Genomic DNA, 22,680 nt, shown 5'->3' with positions numbered 1-22,680 from the left:
CCTAACACAGGGATTCTTGAGTTGATTTTGTAAACTGGCTTTGTTTGACACTCTAATTAGCGATCAAAGTCCGATCTAGGGACTTATAGAAAGTAACCAAACAAGGCCATGGTTTGTTACTTCACATTCCCCAAGCCATCAAGAGTTCAGTGGAAACACTATCATGGTGTCTGAACCCTTTCATAGATGTCAGACGACAATGATACTACTGAGTAGTGGTAGTGAATTAGGTTGGTTGTGGGCCTGTGGCTGCCTAGCTTCACTGTTGATTCATTCAGAAGGCAGCCAAATACTTGTGTTATTACTGCACGCGACAGCGACAAAAATGCAATGCCACATTCTTTGACAAAATCATCACTGCAGGATCCTTAGCTTTCAAGATGACATGGATTACTAATTCACCAACACCTGGAGCCTAAGGCCTCCATTAAGGTAGTGCTGGACTACTGGCTCCCAGCAACACTTGGTAGGACCGTAGGAGATTGCATTCAGGACTACAGCTGAAATACAGTCATGCAGATACATGAGTTGACACTCTTCTATAGCTACAAACTGGAATGGATTACAAACAAACAAAATCCATATGAATCCAAGATATATATACATGCTTCACCGTGAGCAGAAGAAACATCCCGGTCTTGGCATAGGTGGGCAAACTATGTCAAAACTCATGATATCCTGATTTGGTAAAACCTAGGAACTCATGATACAACCAAACAATCCTAACTCATGATACAACCAAACAATCATAACTGTGATAAAAAGGCAATGAAAAGGCCCATTGGCCGAATCAAAGTTTAAGGAATTATGCTAGCACAGTTTGCTGATGTGAAGCAAAACATGTTGCTTACCAATCATTCACTATTCAACCTGTCCACAAGAGAAGACGACATGGATAATACAGTAGCATATAGCAACTAGATGTGGAGCTCCATTAGTTCATACATTTCCTTCAACATCAGTAAAACTTCTGATGATTTGCAATCAGTATATGTTAACACTCATGCAGGACCTAGCAAACACCAAGAAGACAAAAATTTGAAGATTACTACTAAAAATATGAAGGTGGCAAAATTGAAGTGCAGCTGCCTAGCTGATAGCCAAGAATCTATTCCATTCGAATTCAACTATAGCCCCGCCTCCGCCGCCCGCCGTGGCGTGCCCTTCCGGTGGCTACCAGATTGCCGGAACCCATTGGACCTGGTCGACTCATCATTGCTGGACCGAGTGCTGGAGCTGTTCTCCTCCATGTCAAGATTTGAACCCTCTTCTTCTTCCTTGGGCACCCTGTTCCTCTTGTTGGTGCCAACCACTGTTGAACCCTTTAGCTTGGCACCATCCCCTGCTCCCACCACATAGTCCTCATCGCCGTCATCAGCCTCCTCCAGTTTCTTCACCTCCGCCTCAATGATCTTCTCGGCGGCGACGCGCTTTTGGGGCCGGCCCCTCCTCTTCCTTGCAGGCACGGCGACCTCCTCGCCGCTGCTCCCCTTGTCCTCATGGGTCCTGCCATTGGTGAGCTGCTTCCTCCCTCTGCCCCTCCCCCTACCCATTGATTAAATTCAGCAGAGGCTGCAGATGCGTGTACCAGGCAACAGCTGAAGCTACAAGCCGTGAATGAAGATATCTAGATGCGGCCTATTCTGTTTGTCTTGTTGCTTCCTTTTTGAATCAAAATATCTCACTGTCTCTAGGACAGTGCAGCCAAAACAATCTAGAAATCTGCAGGAGAAGTAGAGCCTACTGTAAAACACTACAAGAACATGATTGAATATTCAAGAATGGATGATAGATTAATGTCAGAGTTGCACTTAGATCCATAACAATAAGCTCAAGAAACAAATATCCCGAATAAATCTCTAAACTCAGATGGGAATGCACCAGTAGAACACATAAATTTTAGGAACAGGTTAGAGCAGAACCATTGAAATGGTTTAGTACGAAGCAATAGAGGAGATAGAAAGAAGCTGACCTTGCATCAAACTAGCATGCCCTTCAAAAAACATGCTGCTGCAAAACCCATTTCCCCAAGCTCCAGCGGTCAAAAGATGGGAAATTTTTTTTGCTAGCACCGAAGGGGAAAAGGTGCTTGAGATAGATTGGCACTGATCTTGGACTGAGACTGAGACACTGGGAGACCCACCACAGATCAGGAAGCAGAGGCCAGTAGCCAAAGGTCTGTTTGGGGAAAGCTGGAGGATTCTTGAACGAGCAGGCGGTGCTGTATGGAGCCTGGGCGCTGGACTCCTTGGTGCTTGAGCTCTAACAGACAGCTGCGAGCTCCCCAGCGGGACAGCAGCGGCAGGACACTGTGCACACCACGCGATGAGAGAGAGACGATGAGAGAGAGAGGGTGAAAGCCTGTGCTGGCTTGCTTGCCGGAGTTGCTTTTTTGGGGGCGTTCAGTTCACAAAGTGAAATTTTTTTTGTTTTTGTGTCACGTCAATATTTGATCGGGAGAGTTTTTCGTACACTAATTAAAAAATTAATTTTAGAATTTACTTGAAAACCGCTTTAGAATTTAATTGAAAACCGCAAGACGAATCTTTTGAGACCTTTGACCGCACCATTAGCACGTGTGGGTTACTGTAGCACTTATGGCTATTCATGCACTAATTAGGCCCCGTTTAGTTCCCAAAAATTTTCACCCAAAAATTTTCACCTCCCCTTTGAACATATGTATGAAGTACTAAATGCAATTAAATAACAAAACTAATTACACAATTTTGATGTGCACGATGAGACGAATCTTTTGAGCCTAATTAGGGCATGATTAGCCATAAGTGCTACAGTAACCCACATGTGTAAATGATGCGGTCAAAGGCATCAAAAGATTCGTCTTGCGGTTTCCAAGTGAGTTCTGAAATTAGTTTTTTAATTAGTGTTCGAAAAGCCCTCCCGACATGTGGTCAAACACTGATGGGACACCTAAAATTTTTTGATTTTGGGAACTAAACGCGGCCTTAGACTCAAAAGATTCGTCTCGTCGTATACATCCAAACTGTGTAATTAGTTTTGTTATTTAATTACATTTAATGCTTCATATATGTGTTCAAAGGGGAGGTGAAAATTTCTGGGCGAAAATTTCTGGTAACTAAACGGGCTGAGCTGTCACTCGGTTGCTCAGTTTTGCGCTTTGTTTACCAACCGCTGAAAACGAGTGAGCTGCACTCCACTCCCCCACTGGGGCTGCTGCAGCAGCTCCTGACAGATGCCAATTTGTATATATTTATATATATAATTACGGAGGCCATGGCTTTAATTACCATTTACCAGTACCGCGCAGTGACAAGGTCACTTCTAATCTTCTCTGGTGCTCTCGGGGACATCGAAAGTGTGAGAGAAGGGGCAGCAAGGATCCCAAGACTGACAGCCAGGGAACAACCAAACCAGGGGCTAGTAATGACCTGCTGCTGCCAAGATCCATCAGCATGTTTCATAGTACCGCAAAGGCTGGTGGTTTCAACGCCTTGTCATTATTTTCTCTTCCTTTTCTTATTCCAATTTCAAAGTTTCTATTGAATGTGTTCGTTTGTTGTTGATGGGCGTGTTTCTGAATCAACGTAAGTGCTTACAGGTGTTCTTCCATGTGTTGCGGAAGCTGATCCATTATAAGGTATCTGAACTTTGTAATGAGGTATATTAGTCAGCTACTCCCTCCGTCCTCAAATCTAAATCATTTTGAGATTCAAAATTTGTCTTTAAATATAAGTCATTCAAGGTTGAGAGTGGATCTAACTAGTCTTTTCTACACAAACATAATCTGTTCTAAAAACTCTAAAATGACTTACATTTGAGGACAGAGGGAGTCCTCTCTTACAAAAAATTGCATATGCAAAATTTAAGAGTATTAAATAAAATCTGTTTAATTTTTTTTTGCACAGATGAGTACCCTAATTCACTAGATGAATCTAATGAGTCTAATTAATTTATGATTTGCAACAGTGATCTACAATAACCATCCGCTAATAGCCTCAGGCTTCTGCAATTAGTTTTATAATAAAATTTTATTTAAAATTTTATTTAGTACTTTTAAATAATAAGATTCCTTTTTATATGTTTAGTCCCTAAATCCAAACACCACCTTAAACAGATGCATCTTTGGTCATTACTATTTTTTGGATATAATAACATTTTATGAATAAAAAACACATATTAATAGAATATCTATTATCTTATTATTTGGCCAACAAACAGAGCCTCCACGTTCGCTCTCAGGGCTTAGAAATTCTCACGTTAATCGGACCCACCACTGTCGTTATGATAAAAATCGACCCAAAATACCTCTGTGTCTGACTAAATATAGCGCACCAGCCATTATGATAAAAATCGACCCAAAATACCCTTGTGTCTGACTAAATATAGCTCATCACGCCATTATAAGGAAATTAATCCAACCACTGTCAATATGATAAAAATCGACCCAAAATACCTGTGTCTAACTAAATATAGCCCACCATGCCATTATAAAGAAACTAATCCAATATTTAATATAGTAATGAGACTCCAAACAACTAGCGTTGGGTAAGCTAGGAGATTCTTAAAAATTACGATCATGATTTTCAATTCATTTTTTCTACAAGCATAAATATAGATAAAAAATTCCGAACAAGCTTCAGAAAAATAGTTGCACACCATAGCACCACGCTGGAAAAAGTAGAAAAGTTGTAGCCTCACAGTGTACTAAGATATCTTATTATTTGGCCAACAAACAGAGCCTCCAGATTCGATCTCAAGGTCTAAAAATTCCAACATTAATCGGAGAAAATAGCGTTGGGTAAGCAAGGAGATTTTTATTTTTTCTATAGGCATAAACATTGATAAAAAATTCCAGATAAGTTTCAAAAAAATATTTGCACACCACAGCACCACGCTTGAAAAAGTAGAAATGTTGTAAACTCACAGTTTATTAAGAAATAATATCATTTTAGTTGAATAATTATAATATTATTTTTAACATACAATCAAAATATGTACAGACAAAGTTAATATATGTTATAGTTACTAACATTTCAGCCAAAAATCAAGTTGAAGCTAACAAATGGTGCTAAAAAAATCAGAAACAACCTTATATCAACTATTGATTATCTCACTGTCTTAGTCAAATCAGTTGCAGCATATTAGAATTGATTAAATGAGTACCCAAAGCAAAGAGATTAGAATTGATTAAATGAGTACCCAAAGCAAAGAGAGGAATAAAAATAAGTGCACTAAATCCATATTCCATTGGAAACGATAAGGGGACTGAGAAAAAATAAAAAAAAAAGGAAAAGAAAAATGAGAAAAAGGAAAGGCCATAAGACAAGGCGGAAAAGGAATGGATGACGCGGAGGAGTGGAGTGTGAAGAAACTATTATTGGATTGGGGTAACAACGAAGAAATGAATGGTTGGGGGTGAATAGGATTCACACGGTCTATCAATTCTACGAATTAAGCTAGAAATAAGAGAGTAAACCTCTTCTTTTTGTCTCTCGCCCTGAGCAACCAAGATAACAGCAAAAACAGCACCAGCAGGTGAGTACCAGGAAGACGCCAAGAAGCTGCCGCAAATCATTGACTTAGAATCCAAATTAAATAAATAAAAATATTACGCTACAACATTAATGGTAACACATAAACCTAAAAAATGCTCAATAAATTTCTTATGTCAAAAATAATACTACATACAAATGAATAATAATCTGTTTGCCATTGACACGGTCCTCAAAACACAACTTTGAGTACTATTAAGGAGTATGGAAATAAAATAAAATTATTGATCCTCAAAATAGCTTTAATAGATCTTGATTTTATTCAACAAAAAATTACTTTATGAAAGCCGATTAAAAAAGTGTAACTTTAATATACTTACACCTAGCCGCACAAATAATAAATATAATTAATTAAATAATTTAAAATGTAACATTAGATATGGTAACATCTAGCCGCGCAAATGCGGATGGTCTTTCTAGTTTATAGTACTATCAAACTATCATCTACAACAAATAAATGTATTAGTTATATTCACAAATTAGATTTTATTCTCTTAAAGAAAGAAAGAGTTACCGTCAACTCTGTTCGGCTGGCTGTGGCTGGTGGCTAGTGGTGATTTGTTGTGAGAGAAAAGTACTGCTGACTAGTCGGTGGCTAGTGGCTAATGCTAAATCGGTGTGAGAGAAAAGCAATATTGGTTGATTAGCTGACAAGCCAGCAGAACAACTGATGAAGCACAACATTTAACTATCGGTTTGTTGTATTCGAGTACATTGTAAAAGCAGATGTGTCACTATTCGACTGATCCGGCACTCAAAGGTTGTAATTAGCTTGGCTTTTTGGCTGTGTGCGCACCAAACTTACAGTCATTAATTCCTGACTTCAATATACTCACAGAAGGGAAACTTTTGGACAGACGGGTATTTGCACAGTGGTCCGGTTTTATCCCCAGACCACAATTTTATGACAGAGCGAGTGCATTCATAGCAAGAGTAAATGCTCCGCATCATCGTGAAAAAACAAATCATAGCAATAGTACGCAGCAAGGACAGCATTGACAAGTTTCGGTGTTCATTATTTTTCGCCTGCTTTGGTGTAATACCTCTGTGTTAATCGTCTCGCTAATTATGAGTTAACTCGCTAATCGTGGATTCAAATTCGTCGTTAACGCTAATCGCATTTGCTTAGCAAACATCTTATTTAGCCGTGTTTGATCTCGCTTTTGTCCTTGTTCCGAGCTCCAAATCAACTTCCGCCCAAAACGAAAGTTGTAGATCTTTTAATCCTCTACAACTTTTATTTTGGCCAAATTTCAAGTTGTTATATGAAATTTGGAGTTTTATTTGGTCAAAAATCGAGTTAGAAATCGTCAACGAGTGAGCAGAGGAACTGCAGTGCTCGGCACTATGCACGCCCGCGCGCCATACCGGCGACTGAACGCCGGCGAGCGACTCCACGCGTCGTCCATCCCGGCGATCCTCGTCGTCCGAGCGCAGCTCTTATCGTCACGCGCACCCTCGAAGCTTCCAGTTTCCTCGTTCCCCTTCCTCGCGCCGCGAGCGGACTGAGCAACCCTAGCTCGTCACGCGCAGCGCCGGCCGTCGTTCATCGCCCGGCCGTCGTTCATCGCCCGGCCGTCGTTCCTCGCGCCCCGATCCTCCCGAACCCCGTTTCACCTTGCCCTCCACCTCCTCCGCCTCATCCCGTGCCTGATTGAGTTGTTTCCCGGCCGAATCGGTCTGGCACCGAGCTCCAGACCGCGGCCGCCATTGTCGACCTCCGTCAAGCTCCGCTCCGAGCTTCGCCCCTCACGACGACGACCCCCTCACGACGACGACCCTATCTCACTCCCTGACCTTTTCCCCGCCCAAACCCGGTGCTACCGCCGCCGGTTCGCCTTCACGCCGCCGCAGAACGCGCCGCCCGCGACGTCGCCGGCCCTCCCTGCTCCAGCCCGCGGTCCCTTACCGCGCGCCCCTAGGCCGCTTGGCCACCCTGAACCTCGCGCCGCCCCACCCCGAGGCCGCCCTGCGCCGCCGCCGGCGGAACGCCGCCGCCGACGCACCCCACTCCGCCCTAGCCGCGGGCGCGCCTCGCCTCCGCTCCCCGCCGGCCACGGCCGGACCCCCCGCTCCGCCGCTAGCCGCCGCCGCGAACTGCGCCTGGCCGCCCGCCGCCCGTGCGATGCAAAACAGAGGAGGAGGGGGCGGGCTGGGCCACTGTCTAGTGGGGCCCGGCTGTCAGCCCCCCTTTATTGTTTTTCTTTTATTTTAAATGGCTGAAACCTTCCAAAAAGTGTAGAAATTTGTAGAAAAATCCAAAAATTGCAAACCCAATTTTGTTAGGTTTCTAAAATCATGATCTTCAGAGAAAAAATACTTAAGCATGCTTTTTGTCACTGTTGCCCTGTTGAAAATTCAGTTTGCGTTTAAGGTAGTTTAATTTATTACCACTTTTCTGTTGCTCTACAAATTATGAAAATTTTTGCTATGGCTTAGTTCTTGCATGTGTAGTTCACTGAAAAAGGTTCAGGTGCTTGTTCTATGTGCAAGTGTGTGGATCTATTTGTTATTTAATTGCTTTTCTAGGGTTAAGATAAATGCTTTCGATCGTCGTTATTTGTTGGAAAAATTCTTTGGCATGCTTTACTGTCTTCACGTTACGCTGATTAATTGTGTTGCTAGATCATGTTTGCAAGTTAGGGTTTTGCTTATAGTTTGCCCCTAGCCATGCTCTTTTCGTTATTTAAGTGTTGTTAGTTGTTTTTGGAAGGAAACACTTCAGGCTAATTTTGTGTTGATCTTTTCATCGCATCGTAAGTGCTCATGCATTGCTCTGTGTCCTAACTGTTGCATGACATATTTTATTCGTGTAGACGCCACGAACGACGCTGTCCACGAGCTAGTTGCTGAGCCGGTCCAGGAGCCACGAGCAGGAGCGCAGCAGGAGGACGCCGTTGAGCATGCCCCCGGAGACCTAGTTAACCCCGCTGACCTGCAAGGCAAGCCCCGGAGCATAACCATAATTTAAAATTATTCAATGTTTATTTAAGTATTGTGCATTTATGTTCTAGGAGTTGAATGGAACCATAGTATGCATGTTTTCCCTAGGTACCGTGGGCCTATACTAGTATGCAGGTGTCGATAGAAATGCTTTGCTAAATAGGATTTCGGTAGAAGTCGAGTGATTGCTGTCACTCGCGAGTTTAGGATCTTGATCCCTTAGCTTTGGCTTGGAATGCGTTGATAAGTAAAAAGAATTGGAGACCGGGCGGGAATGAGTTGGAATAGATGAGAAAATGAACTTCCGCCTGTGTCGATTGAGGACCGTACCGTTGTTGGCCCTGATGACCGAGTTTGAACAGTACTAACCACATGCCGGAAGTAGGAGGTAGTCGAAACCGGTAAGCTAATTACCTGATTTGCAACGATACTTTGAATCGCGACTTGCTACTCTGGGAGTGGAATGATGGCGGGTGTTGGATAGTATGTCGCCTCCGGGTTCTCCGGGAGTTCGCCGTGAGGGACCCTTCACCCGGGTTTTGGCAGGCGTGATTCAGACGTCGGGGTGATGATGGGAACAGTTGATGTGTGTGGCCCGACGGGGTTTACGCGTGTCGTGTGAGTTAGGTCTACCTTGCAAGGTTAAATCGGATCGATTCGCCGTCTCTCTCGGTTAAGAGAACCTTGGTCACTGCGTCACATCGTAGTAAGAAGTGGAAAAAGTATTGAAAGGTAGCGATGGAATGCTTTACCTGTTGTTCTGAAGATTAATCTAATATACCATGTGTGCTCTAGATGATTAGGTGAACTTAGTTAATACTTGATATACTAAACGGCGCTAAAATATTGAAAGTAAGGATTCACTCCTAGTAGCATTTCAGCAAAAGAACTCCAGAACCAAAAAGCCTTGCATGTCTAGGTAATGGGCTAAGTATACCCAGAGTCGGGTAAGCCTTGCTGAGTATTAGTATACTCAGGGTTGTTGTTGTACCCCTTTTTAAGCAGGTTGTGTCCACGCTGATTTCGAGGAGATCTGTGCGTCCTGGATTGGACAGCCGCTTCCTCCTGGGTGGACCGTCGAGTGGGCCCCGTCTTCCCCGTGAAGATTGGGCAGGTTGGCGTCACATCGGTGGGCAGGATGTGGAGCTCACCTTTTATCGTCGTCGTAGTTATCGTATTGTATTTCGAACTCAGTTTTAAACTTCCGCTGTGTTTTAAACTCTGTCGCTTGTATTAAGACTTTTATGTAAAACCTGTGTTGTAAATTAATTTGAAGATTTCTGTATGCTGGTAACACCTGTGCTCGTCTTCGTACGGGTCTAAGTGCAATTGTGATCCTGGAGTACAGTAGTTTAATCGGGATTTTACCCGACAGCCTGTCAGGTTACACCGTTTTAAGTGCACAGTAACTTGATTAAGTATTAAGATGATAGTTAGTGTATTTAAGCCGGTTTAATTTGGACGGTGCTGCTACATTTGCCTTTTGTTTTCTTGAAAATTTGGTGGCTCTAGGATGATGTGGGCCTGGCAGCTTTAACAGCCAAAGAAAAGAAAGATGAGTAACCGAAAATCAGTTGGCGTGAGGAGACGGCATAGAGAAAGAGCATGGCCAATTTGGGCCCAGCCACAGGTACGGGGGCAAGCCCAGCGAATGCATCTGGAGCTTGCTTAAATGTGTGGCGAAGATCGAGCACGGCCCTGTCCCAAAATACACGGAGCAAGCTGCTCATTGCATTTGCAGATTGTAATATTGGTCATGCTTAGCTTATGAAGTGTATGAAACTACCGTATTTCAAGGACTTTTTGCATCAAATGAGACCCAAACTGCACCCCAACAAAAGCCCTGAAAAAGGACAGGCAGTGGTTGCAAATTTGCAAGCTTTGTTTGGACTTGTAGACAAGTGGCACAACACCATGTAGCATACTACTGTTCTGCTTCTGCTTGCACCGTGTCTCGTTTGGAGGGAGGGATCCACCTCACCACTTTCGTATTGCACGCAAGCGTGCTCGTTGCCTGATCAGGAACTCTGGGTTAAGACTCAACCAGACAACCGCCCTGTTTGGGACAAATTATTTTGTCAAAGATAAGAAAAAGGGGAAAATCCCCTCTATGGTCCTAGAAATAATATCACTTCCTTCTATGGCCCTCAAAGTTGAATCTTCCATGTTTGGTTCTATTTTGAACTTTCGATCCCATTTTGACCCTACTATCATGTCAGTGAACTCGGATAAACAGTACCTGTGGTGTTTCACCTCCTCTTTTCTTGACTACAATGAGCTCCAAATCACCTCCAAAATTCATAAAATTTTTACAATTATACAAATGATGGAGATGAATCCATTTTGCATACAAAACATATGTATCATTTACTATCTTAAAAACTAAAATTCACCAAATTAAGCTACTTTTTAAGACTATCTGATTTTTTATGGCATTAAAATACTATTCAAAAACTAATAAAAATATCTAATATTTCTAAGATGAGATGTATTAATTTATAAAATTATTTTATACATATGTTACTTATAAATTTTGAAGTTCTTTTTGAAAGAAAGTTTAAATTTATTTTTGTCAATGAAATTCAAAATTATCTAAGCAACATATAGTATAAAAGAATTTTGTAATTAATGCATCTCATCTTAGAAATATTAAATATTTATTTTCAGTTTTTGGATAATACTTTCGTGCCATAAAAATTAGATAGTCTTAAAAGTATCCTAATTTGGTGAATTTTAATTTTAAGATCGTAAATGATAAATATGTCTTTTCTTGTAAAATGGATTCATCTCCATATGTTGTATCATCAAAAAACATTTTATGAATATTGGAGGTGACTAGGAGGTCGTTTTAGTTAGAAAAAGAGGGGTGAAGAACCACATGTTATTGTTCATGCGAGTTAACTAACACAGTTGACGGTAGGGCCAAAGAAGGGATAGAAAGTTAAAAATAGAGCCAAATAAGGAAGATTCAACTTTTGAGGACCATAGAAAGAAGTGGTGTTATTTCTTGAGCCATAGGAATTTACCTAAGAAAATAAAAGAGCACCCAAACCAAAGTTGTATCGTCACGCAAGATTGGAAAACAGTTGCTCCTTTACTAATGAATTAGGGTCTATTGACTTCTTATTATAATCAAAATCATGTCAGAAATTAAAAAAAGATGTTAATAATCAGCAAGGCCTATCAAGTGTGCGAGAACCTAAGTTAGGTGTTCCACTTCTTTTGCAAAATTAACAACCAGGGGAACAATAAAAATATCTTCCCCACCTGATCCCCTTTTGGATTGGTGGATAATAAAAGTTTTACTTACATTGAGTGGCCCTGTAGGTAGATATTCCAGCCAGCAAGGCCACGGATATGTGGACCGCAGCTCACGGCATAATTCCTCCCGGGCAGGGCCGTGCCGGTGCCACGTCGGACGGCCAAAGATGCCCCGATCCTACGTGGCCCAATGGCGCGCGGGCGCGCAGATATCGCCGCCAATGGCGGGCGGCATTTGGATATCCCCCATCCCGCTCCGTCTCCGGCCGCCGGTGGCGCTCTTAATAGCAGCCGCAGATTTTGCTCCGCTCGATCTCAAACGCCACTCCTTCTCTTCTCCCTCTCCTCTCGTCTCGGCCTCAGGATCATCAGCGGCAAATGGCGATGGCGTCGTCGAGCGGGCTCCGGAGCTGCAGCGCCGTCGGCGTGCCCAGCCTGCTGGCGCCGTCGTCGTCGCGCGCCGGGCGGCTGCCGTTCTGCGCCAGCGCCACCACCTCCGGCCGCGTCATCATGTCGGCCGAGTGGATGCCCGGCCAGCCCCGCCCCGCCCACCTCGACGGCTCCTCCCCCGGGTAATAATAAGCTATTAAGCTATAGCTACCGGCTCGATCATTCACGGCCAACCACCACGACGGTCGACGGCAAAGCGGCGGCGGCGTCGAGGACCGGCCGGCGTGCTCTGCAGGATTATATTTCTGAACTGACGAATTTACCCACCAGGGACTTCGGCTTCGACCCCCTCGGCCTCGCCACCGTGCCGGAGAACTTCGAGCGGTTCAAGGAGTCGGAGGTGTACCACTGCCGCTGGGCCATGCTCGCCGTGGTACGCCGCCGTGCACGCCCAGCTGATTACTTGCTTGCTGCTAACATGGTGAGGCCGTGGCATTGACCTGCTTTGCAATTGTTTGCTGTTTGGCTCGGCGTGCAGCCCGGGATCTTGGTGCCGGAGGCGCTGGGGCTCGGCAACTGGGTGAAGGCGCAGGAGTGGGCGGCGGTGCCCGGCGGGCAGGCCACGTACCTGGGCAACCCGGTGCCGTGGGGCACGCTGCCCACCATCCTGGTGATCGAGTTCGTGGCCATCGCCTTCGCGGAGCACCAGCGCACCATGGAGAAGGACCCCGAGAAGAAGAAGTACCCCGGCGGCGCCTTCGACCCGCTCGGCTTCTCCAAGGACCCCGTCAAGTTCGAGGAGTACAAACTCAAGGAGATCAAGAACGGTGAGCTAGCCTGCCTGACTCGATCATGCCAAGCATTAGCACCTGATAATATAATATTGCGCCGGCCGCGAACACTACTAGCTAATAACACTGGGCATGGATTGATTGAACATATATGATCGAGCATGCAGGCCGGCTGGCGATGCTGGCGTTCGTGGGGTTCTGCGTGCAGCAGTCGGCGTACCCGGGCACGGGGCCGCTGGAGAACCTGGCCACCCACCTCGCCGACCCGTGGCACAACAACATCGGCGACATCATCATCCCCAGAACGATCTACCCTTGAGCTGATGAGACCACGGCGGCGGCGAAGAACGGAGATGAGACGAGACGACGGGCGGACGGAAAGTGTGTACTGGATGGATCAATGGTGTTTTCTGTGTGTGGATTACTGCTGGGCACTGCCTGCGTGCGTGCAGCAACTGTACAACCAACGACGGCGGCGGCGACTTTCCGGCCGTCGGCCGGGAACCCATTGTCCTTGTGTAATGTAAAGCTTACTTGTTATTAAGGAGTAGCGGCTACTCGATCTTGTGAATCCACGCATTTTCGCTTTTGCTCCAAAACCAAACTGGATTTGGTAAAATCCCATCGTCTTGTCTAGGGCCAGATTGCTTTGCCATCCATTTGTTCTGAACTTCAGATCAAGTGCTTTTTTTTTTTGAGGAAGATCAAGTGTGCCTTCTATCTTGACTTCACGAGCACAGCCCTGCCTCAAGCTGATAGCCTAACACAGAAATAAACGCCTACCAAACAGATTTGCCGCGGAAGGCATGGCAGTGGCTAGGAGTCTTGCCGTGGTAATTTCCTTTGTTCCTCAGAAGCCTGTACCTCATCCTGCCGGGTAAAATTCCGGACGCAGGTGCCGCCAGGGCTCTCGTACCACCAAATTTTTCATTTCCATACAGGATATGAGGCGTGCACCAGAAAATTGCATCTCCAAAAACTGGGTACAAGCCAGGTGCTCCGCTTCACGGCAACTCCTGAACGAGCCTCGCTAATCTTACAATATGGCAAATAGTGCAGAACTTGCAACTAAGCTTCTTACACTCTTGCATCACAGGTAGAAATAGCATGTGATGCTTTACACATCATAGCACAAAGCTGAATCCCCTATACAGGAAAAAGGTGATAAACACCGGCCCTTATGCTGGGTTCAAGAGGAGCAGGACAGCATGCACACTCCTGGTCTGTACGCCCAGGCTGGTGGCAACCGTGCATACTTCTCCATCCCCGGCTGCTCATCATACGGATGTTGCATTACTTTCAGCAACCGACGAACCTCCTCGTAATCACCTTGCTCGGCCGCGTCGATCGCCGACTGGCAGAGATAGTTGCGGAGAATATACTTTGGATTGACAGAGTTCATTGCAGCTTTCCTTTCTTCATCAGGAATGCCACTCTCCACCAGCTACACACAGAATGAATAATGCCGTTAGACTGAAGATGTTAAGATAACCACTTGCACTACGCATTTCACTTAACGTTGATACCACAGGATTATACAATTTAAAAGAATATTAGCAGACATCAAGTGAACTACACAAGATTATAAAAAATACTGAAAAATATTAGCTATATAATGTTCGTCTGGCAACAAGTATAGAACGCAACAAACCTTATTTGACATTGGATCTCATTCAAATGACAATTCATAATGCATAGAAAATAAAAATGTCAATATTAGATGCACTTTAAAACAAAAATGCAGGTAAACTTCCAGAAGCACAAGGGCAGCAAGCATGCAACTGCCAAAAATCAGTGCAAATTTCTTCCTCAACCATGACATGATACTTCAATTTCCAAATGATTATTCCAACTTCGCACAATGGCAGTGATTTCCAAAAAGACATCCAAGCATCAAAGACAACAAAAATACCAACATAGCAAAAACATGCATATGGACAAAACAATTAGCAGAACAGAATAGGTAACCTACCTCTTCAATATAAGTCTGCACCCAACTAATCCATGCTTCCTTCCTTTCTTTCCCAATATCCAGGAGAGCAGCCTTCAGTGGCACAAGCAGCTCATTCTCTGGAATGCCAGGATCCGCTTTGACGTTTGAAAGAAGACGGAAAAAGTTGGTATAGTCAACCTTATCAACCGCCATGTTGTTAAGCAGCTTACTTATTAGCTGCTTATTATACTTGGTCAGGCCCAGTTTTCTGGTCATGATAGATTGGTACTCATCCATGAACTTTGTCCCGTACCTGCAACATGCAAAAATCAACGTTCACACAAATAAGTAGTTGATGTCAACTGCAAATAGTTAATTCAGATTGGAGCAACAAACTCACCTCTCCATTACATAATTTGCCTCGTCTTTGCTAACAAGTTCAGCAGATGATAGTGGTCCAGTAAACTGAGCAATATTCCACAAACCAACATCAGGCTGATTTGCAAAACAATACCTCTTCCCAGGAAGGTCAGTGGTATTTGGAGTATAGCTAGGATCAAAGGCATCCAGAAAGCCAAATGGTCCGTAATCAATAGTCAGGCCCAGCACGCTCATGTTGTCTGTGTTGAGTACACCATGGGTAAAGCCAACACCTTGCCACCTGGCTATCAAGTAAGCAGTCCTCTCTGCAACCTCAACTGCCCAGGCTGTTACAAACAGATTGCAAGTGAGGAAATTTTAGTTCTCCAAATAATCGATGAGAATACTGAAAAAAATATGTCAAGAAGATATTTGCCTGCATATTTGTTGGATGTAAGATCAATTGCTGGAGAATCTCCTATAGCTGCGTCAAATGATAAACCTTCACTCTTCTTCATATTTTCAAGATGCGGATAGTGATGACGTATTGTATAGTCTGCCAAACGACGAACAATTTCAAGATCCTCTTTGCCTCTTGAAGCATGTATTTGGTATGAACCAAAACGTAAAAAGGATGGTGCTACACGACAAACAATTGCGCCTGGCTCTTCCTTTGCATTGCCACTGTGTATATAAGATAAAAAGATTAAATACCAGAAGCATCTAAATAAGTACACTGTATACAGAGGACATGATCTTTAAACTATTTTAACTGCTTTCATTTGGAGTTATAAATTGCAGATAGTGGAAGTGTATTAACAAATGTTATCTACACTGCAGCATTCCCTTCACAACATTAAACAACAACAAAAGAAGAACAGAAACCAACATACTGACAAATGTACATGCAGCAAGCAAATAAAATTATGAAGCATGCTGTCATTCAGGGAAATTTAATCACTATGTCTGCAGCAGAAATAAATATGTTCCTTAAAAGTGATCTTGAATAGTTGAACCACTGCTTTTCATCGGCTAGCCTGTGTGGCTCAAGTAGCCTTGATTCATATGCTTTGAACGCTACAGATAACACCGTCACCATTACCTCGTTCAGCTTAAAATAACCTGGATCGCCTACAGCCATTTATCCCATTTCCCCCTTCTATCTATGACTAAATCAGTTGAAAATTGCCTGACAGAATTGGGATGCAGCAATGAGAAATGATTTAACGACATAGATTAGAAAATGAAGATATTGTGACATACTCATAGAACATATCTCGGAGAACTGATTTGCCGGTTTCAACTAGACAGAGAGCACGTGTCGTAGGAATGCCTAGACCATGCATAGCTTCGCTGCATAAGAATTCACGGATGCTACTGCGAAGGACAGCAAGACCATCCGCAAATCTGCTGTATGGAGTCTTTCCACAACCCTTGAGCTGCAACTCCCACCTCTCACCTCGAGAGTTTACAACCTCCCCAAGTGTTATCGCTCTTCCATCCCCCAACTGACCAGCCCATACACCAAACTGATGTCCTCCATAGCACTGGGCGTAGGGCAAACTGCAGGTTGATCCGTATCAAAGGTTGATTACTTGCTGTTCAAAACCAAATAAATATTAAGGATATACACAGGGTATCACGAACCTTCTCACCAGTGGAGTTGCTCCGGAAAAATACTGAGGAAAGTCAGGTCTTTCAAACCTGAAAATACATAACAAAGCACATAAACAAATATGAATTTACATTCCCCAATATCAACAAGGATACAAAAAAAAATATTGAGAACTGGATGACAGCAAGAGATAGATTCTGAATTTTTAAAGTGAATATAATTAATGCAAAGAGAATGTAGGTCAAATAGACTCATATAACATTTCAATAAAAAGAAGAAATTGTGAAGAGATTGTAGGTCAAATAGACTCATAGCCAATATTTAAAAATGCTTATCATAGACCTTAAGAGTAATAAGTCAGCTAACCCTGCTCACTTACTAGGTCGAATGGAATCTGCTAACTGGAATGTCTTGCTAAAGTATAAACAAAGATCATGCAGATGTTATGTGGGGCCAATGCCATATGGAACAACCATATATGTGAAATGACAGAAACCATCATGTCATGCAAAGGTTTGGCATTATGGCATCTCTTCTAGTGAATGAAGCGGTCAAGAACAAAACTTGTTTGGCAAATAAGGCGACCATCCCTTTAGTACATTCCAAGAACTACTCTTTTTCTTTCTCAGAAAATGGCTATTCCATAGCACATAAGTTCTTGCCAGGTCCTTAGTTATTACAGACACACTTCCAACTTCCGAAAACTTCATACTACCTAGGATGTTTTTTGCAACTTTTTTCTACCCATACATCTCACCTTTTTGTCAGTATGAGGTCAACCAGTTACCTTTGAACAAAGAGGTGCACTCAATTTCTGTCACAAAGTCCAAAGTGCAAGACTGAAGTGTTTACAGTAAACTAAGGACACAATATGAGTGTAGCCACAAACCACCAGCTACTACCACATAAGTTTTGGAATCAATGTTCATGAAGAGATGAAGGCATCACGGAAGTAATCAGGGCACATTTCAGGAATCACTGCCCACAGGTGATATCTGGAGCGCTAATATGTGGGGGCAATCTGGTGCGTCAGCTAGCCAGGCCTCACCCGCGGCGCCACACACGAGCGAGTTAGCATCGAGAGGTGTAGTGTAACGGCAAGGGTCCGAGGCTCACTCTCTGTGGTCCAGATCGAGGAGGTCGGCGACGGCGTCGGACGACGCCACGAGCTTGGGGCCGTCCACCTTGGCCGAGGGGGACACCCTGGAGTAGCAGGAGTGCAGGACCTGCGGCGGCAAAGCCAAGCCAGGCGGTAGATCAGGCAATCGAACTTAATAATACAAGGGAAACGAGAACCAAGCAGCCAGCGCTGAGGAAGGAGGGAGGGGGGACCTCCCGCGGGATGGTGTCGGATCGGGGGTCCCCGGGCAGCTCGCGGACGAAGGAGTGGTCCCAGGGGAGCTCCTCCAGCGCGAGCCGCCGCGAGGGGGCGGGCGGCGCCTCCGCGGCGGCGGCGGCGGCTTGTGACCCGGGGGCGGCGGCGGAGGCCATGGCGCGGAGCAGCGGGGGAAGGCGGCGGCAGCGGCGGCGGGCGCCTCGGGGAAGCGGCGCCGGAGGGAGGCGGAGGGCGCGAGGGGGCGCGAAGGGGAGAGGCGGGGGTGGGAGCGGGAGCTGCCTGCGGGGGAGGAGGAGGCGGGCGGTGGGGAACCGGGGCGGCATGGCGACGCGTGCCGCGGCGTATTTGGCTTTGGCCTGCGGGGGCGGAGGGGCGGGGCGGGTCAATCCCGTGCGCGCGGCTGCTCCGCAAGCGGCGCGGGCCGGCCGAGCCGCAAGAGAAGGGATGTGGTGGGTCGGCTCGAAAGATCTGCGGCCTGGCCTGGCCGGCCGGCACGTCTAGGACCGCGCGGACGGCGGACTGGAGCTGGGGTTCACACGTGGGCGTGCGGAGAGGAACGTGGACAGACGTGGGAGCTCCGTACGTGACTTTCTTTTTTCACCTTAGCTCCGTACATTTTTTTAAGACTCGACTTTTATATTAAGTCATCGAATAAGAATTACAAACGCCATATGGCGGATCGAAAAACCAAATTTGCCGACCAATAGAGCTAGATAGCGAGCTGCGCGCCAGCACATGGGCATCGTGGTTTGCTTCTCTTCTTTCATGAACGAACTCCATCTCCTGGAAAGCCGCCGCATCTTCTCTGATCTCCTTGATGATCTGGCCATAGACTCCCCAAGTGGTCTGATCAATACTTCGCACTGCATTTGCACAGTCGCTTGCTAACCTGACCCGGTGTAGGACGAGATCATGTGCAAGTGCAAGCCCCTCCCTGAATGCCAGCACTTCCATGGTCTCAGGATCGGTGATTCCCTGTGATACCACCGCCGATGCTCCCACGAAGAGGCCAGTCTCATTCCTGGCTACTGCTGCAACCGAAGCCATCTTTGAGTTTTTGATACAGCCGCATCAACATTAATTTTTGCTACACCACGCGGAGGGGGGATCCACCGCGGTGAGCTAACTGCTGCTCTCTCCACCTTTGGGCGGGCACCCAACGGTGCTAGATCAGCCATGAATCTCTTCACAAAGCTGTGCGTCGATAGAGGACTCTGAAAGACCTTCTCATAGATCGCCTTGCGCTTCGCATGCCAAATAGCCCACAAAGTGACAGCCACCCTCGTGAGTTCCTCTCGTGCAGCGAGGAGATAATTTCAGCTAGCCAATGTTGTGGGTTCTGTTCCTGAATATTGCACATATGTTCCACCACCTCTTCATTTGACAGCGCCCAGATGCATTTGGCCATATTACACTCTAGGAGGGAATGCTTCCACGAGTCTTCTGCCCCACAGATAAAACAAGCAGCTTGTTCTATCATGTGTCGTCGATGGAGAACATCTGCAGTTGGTATGGAGTGTCTTGCTGGTCTCTTGAGTAACAGCCTGATCTTTGAAGGAACTTTCACCTGCCAAATGGCAGACCATTCCTTTTCATTCGCATGCACATCTGACTGTCCTGATTTCTCTTCCAGCCATGCTGTATTATTTTCTGTACGGAGCATCCGGTAAGCCGACCGGACGGAGAACATGCCCATTCTCTCATAGTGCCAAGCCCAGAAATCTTCTTGTCTCCTGGTGGTCAGCGGGATGGAGCTGATCACTTCTGCGTCCATCGGATAGAAACACTCTTGTAGCTTCTGTTAATCCCATGAAAGGGTGATCGAGTCAATCAGCTCATGAACCCACTGCGGTGCATTTGGGCACGGGGTGCGAAACAGACGAAGCTGACCATCTCGTGGGAGCCAATTCATGCTCCAAATATTTGTTGTCTCCCCCGTCCCAATCCTGCGGATGATTCCTTGTGCCAGCACCTCCTTCCCTTCAATGATTGCGCGCCATACACGTGAAGGTCCTGTGCCCAGTTACGCCTTCAGGAATTCCACACTCGGGTGGTATACCGCTTTTAGTACTCTTGCGCTTAGGGAGTTGGGCTCGGTCAGAATCCGCCATGCTTGCCGGGCAAGCAATGCTAGATATCTCTGAAACCGAGTCCTCCCCACTGCTTTGGTTTGATCATCTCCTCCCAAGCAACCCAGCAGGTCTTCCTCTTACCGTCCTTGTTTCCCCACCAGAATCCTCTGATGATTGTGTTAATGTGCTCACATAATCCCCTCGGCAGCTTGAAACATGACATAGAGTAGGTTGGAATGGCTTGCGCGACTACCTTGATTAACACTTCTTTCCATCCTGCCGACAAACAATTCTCCATCCATCCCTGGACCCTCTTCCAGATTCTGTCTTTTAGGTACTTGAAAGCGCCATTTGTCGATGCACCCACACCAGAGGGCATGCCAAGGTATTTCTCGTTGAGGGACTCGTTTTGCACGTTCAACATGGAATTGATTGCCTCCCTACTACTGTTAGGGACCCCTTTTGCAAAGTGGATCGATCACTTGTCCATGTTAATTTGTTGGCCCGAAGCACGGCAATAAAATTCATCACATCAAGGATCTCCTGAGCATTTCTAGTATTTGCACTAAAGAACAGCAGGCTATCATCCGCAAAGAGAAGATGGCTTAACACCGGAGCTGATGGAGCTACATTTATACCTTTGAGAGTCGATGATTGAATTCTTGACTTTAAGAGGCACGAGAGGCCCTCTGCTGCCAAAAGGAACAAATACGGAGAAATAGGATCTCCCTGACGGATACCCCGTGGTGGTCGAATACTTTCAAGTCTTTCACCATTAAACAAAGCTGAGAAGGATACAGTAGATATCAACCGCATTACCATGTCAACCCAAAGCCGATGAAAACCAAGCTGAGTCATGATAGCACGTAGATATGCCCACTCCACACGATGGTACGCTTTCTTCATATCCAGCTTTAGAGCACAACATCGTGTATCTTGTGGTCTCTTCTTCTTCATGAAATGCAAGCATTCATATGCAGTAATGACATTATCTGTGATAAGCCTGTCAGGTACAAAGGCCGACTGTTCCTCAAAAATAATTAGGGGCAGGACCACTTTCAGTCTGTTTGCAGCCACCTTCGAAGCTATCTTGTAGATGACATTGCAAAGACTAATCGGTCGAAAGTGAGTCAGGTCTTCCGCATCTGAAACTTTTGGGACGAGGACGATCAAAGTTTCATTGATGCAAGATGGGTCGTCATCTCCTTTTAGGATTCTCAACACAACTTCGGTAATCTCCTCTCCGCATACATCCCAGTGCCACTGAAAGAAGTGAGTTGGTAGCCCGTCCGGCCCCGGCACTTTGGTGGGAAACATTTGAAACAGGAGCCTCTTTCACCTCCTTCTCCGTAAAATGAGCCAGCAGCTGGTCATTCATTTCCGGAGTCACCTTTGTTGGCACCGTGTTTAGCACGCTCGCCATATCTTCAGTACCTTCTGATGTATATAATTCTTTGTAGAAAGAGGAAATTAAATCCCCCATCTCCTGCAAATCCTCGGTCAATTGTCCATCTGGCCTTTTCGGTTTCGATATTCTATTTTTTCGACGGCGTTGGCTTGCTCGCAGGTGGATAAACCGATTATTTTAGCTCCGTACGTGACTTTGTTACCGAGTCGGTGGGCTGGGCTCTGGCGTGGCCGCCGTTCAGCTGAAGAGATGTGTGGCCCACCGGGCCGCCGAATCAGTACGGCCTGCCAGCGCGCGTGAGATGGGCGGCCCATCAGACAGAGAGGGCCAAGCGCCCCACGGCACGCCTGCCGACCTTCTTCTAGGCGACTGCAGTCAGTGCTGTGACGCTGATGTGTCCGTTGCATTGCGCAAAGTGCTAGCGGAAATAACTTGTTTTTTATAGAAGACTAACCGGCCTTTATATCCGCAAGTTGGATATTTACAGCTAAGAATTACAAGAGTTTTAGACTCTGAACCTCAAATAAGAATTTTGCAAAAATTAGTAATGTTCATTATTCCTATCTTGAATATTGATTAGTTAAATGAGTACCTGTTTGCTTGCCCTTTGGTTCTCAGAAATCTTTTGGATGAGAAAATGGTGTATTTTTTGGGTTCCCAACCTCGCACTATATACGAGACTATGCTAATCGTTGACAACCAAAATTGGCACTAGACAGTACCGACCAGTCAGACCGGTGCGTCCGAGCGGTCTGACCGGTCAGACGCTGTAGTCGGTCCGGCAGCAACCGACCGGTCTGACCGGTAGGGTCGACCGGTCTGACCGGTCTTCAAGGAATCCGAATCCGAGTGTAATTAGATTATTTCATAGGTTTTTATCTGTAAAAAAGATTTCTTGCGAGATAAGTCCACCCCACCCTATAAATATAAAGGGTCACAGCCGATTGAGGGTATCCAATCGATCAAATCATACAACTTTTATCTTTTTTACTTTTTCTCTTTGCCCTAGCTTTTTCCCATCTACTATTTGTTGTTCCTCC

The 22,680-nt window shown here is 45.4% G+C and overlaps 3 protein-coding genes across 3 annotated transcripts; 1 reads left to right on the top strand and 2 right to left on the bottom strand.

Moving 5' to 3' along the window:
- Positions 1-829: 829 nt before the first annotated feature.
- LOC120703263 lies at positions 830-2,371 on the bottom strand. The gene is made up of 2 exons (XM_039987291.1): positions 1,973-2,371; positions 830-1,722 (listed from the first exon to the last, which is right to left on the bottom strand). The coding sequence occupies exon 2, from the start codon at positions 1,551-1,553 to the stop codon at positions 1,128-1,130; it is 426 nt and encodes a 141-aa protein (XP_039843225.1). The 5' UTR covers positions 1,554-1,722; positions 1,973-2,371; the 3' UTR covers positions 830-1,127.
- A 9,470-nt stretch (positions 2,372-11,841) lies between these two features.
- LOC120703259 (chlorophyll a-b binding protein 1B-21, chloroplastic-like) lies at positions 11,842-13,515 on the top strand. The gene is made up of 4 exons (XM_039987288.1): positions 11,842-12,307; positions 12,456-12,558; positions 12,664-12,952; positions 13,084-13,515. The coding sequence occupies exons 1-4, from the start codon at positions 12,114-12,116 to the stop codon at positions 13,233-13,235; spliced, it is 738 nt and encodes a 245-aa protein (XP_039843222.1). The 5' UTR covers positions 11,842-12,113; the 3' UTR covers positions 13,236-13,515.
- A 344-nt stretch (positions 13,516-13,859) lies between these two features.
- Positions 13,860-18,507, bottom strand: LOC120703258 (protein adenylyltransferase SelO-like). Its single transcript, XM_039987287.1, has 8 exons — positions 18,157-18,507; positions 17,941-18,050; positions 16,857-16,913; positions 16,473-16,772; positions 15,646-15,893; positions 15,250-15,556; positions 14,889-15,162; positions 13,860-14,360 (listed from the first exon to the last, which is right to left on the bottom strand). The coding sequence occupies exons 1-8, from the start codon at positions 18,481-18,483 to the stop codon at positions 14,106-14,108; spliced, it is 1,878 nt and encodes a 625-aa protein (XP_039843221.1). The 5' UTR covers positions 18,484-18,507; the 3' UTR covers positions 13,860-14,105.
- Positions 18,508-22,680: the final 4,173 nt, after the last annotated feature.

This window comes from Panicum virgatum, chromosome 4K, assembly GCF_016808335.1.
Source record: "Panicum virgatum strain AP13 chromosome 4K, P.virgatum_v5, whole genome shotgun sequence".
Taxonomy (NCBI): domain Eukaryota; kingdom Viridiplantae; phylum Streptophyta; class Magnoliopsida; order Poales; family Poaceae; genus Panicum; species Panicum virgatum.
The sequence above is the reverse complement of the archived record's forward strand: the minus strand, read 5'-3'. Positions and strand labels throughout refer to the sequence as shown.

Excerpts from the sequence above, each read along its gene's own strand:
- LOC120703259 (XM_039987288.1), top strand. The coding sequence starts at position 12,114 with ATGGCGATGGCGTCGTCGAGCGGGCTCCGGAGCTGCAGCGCCGTCGGC. Across the intron at positions 12,308-12,455 it reads CTCGACGGCTCCTCCCCCGG|GGACTTCGGCTTCGACCCCC; the intron begins GTAATAATAAGC and ends TTTACCCACCAG. Across the intron at positions 12,953-13,083 it reads ACTCAAGGAGATCAAGAACG|GCCGGCTGGCGATGCTGGCG; the intron begins GTGAGCTAGCCT and ends TCGAGCATGCAG.
- LOC120703263 (XM_039987291.1), bottom strand. The coding sequence starts at position 1,553 with ATGGGTAGGGGGAGGGGCAGAGGGAGGAAGCAGCTCACCAATGGCAGG.
- LOC120703258 (XM_039987287.1), bottom strand. The coding sequence starts at position 18,483 with ATGCCGCCCCGGTTCCCCACCGCCCGCCTCCTCCTCCCCCGCAGGCAG. Across the intron at positions 16,773-16,856 it reads GCAACTCCACTGGTGAGAAG|TTTGCCCTACGCCCAGTGCT; the intron begins GTTCGTGATACC and ends ATCAACCTGCAG. Across the intron at positions 15,163-15,249 it reads GCAAATTATGTAATGGAGAG|GTACGGGACAAAGTTCATGG; the intron begins GTGAGTTTGTTG and ends TGCATGTTGCAG.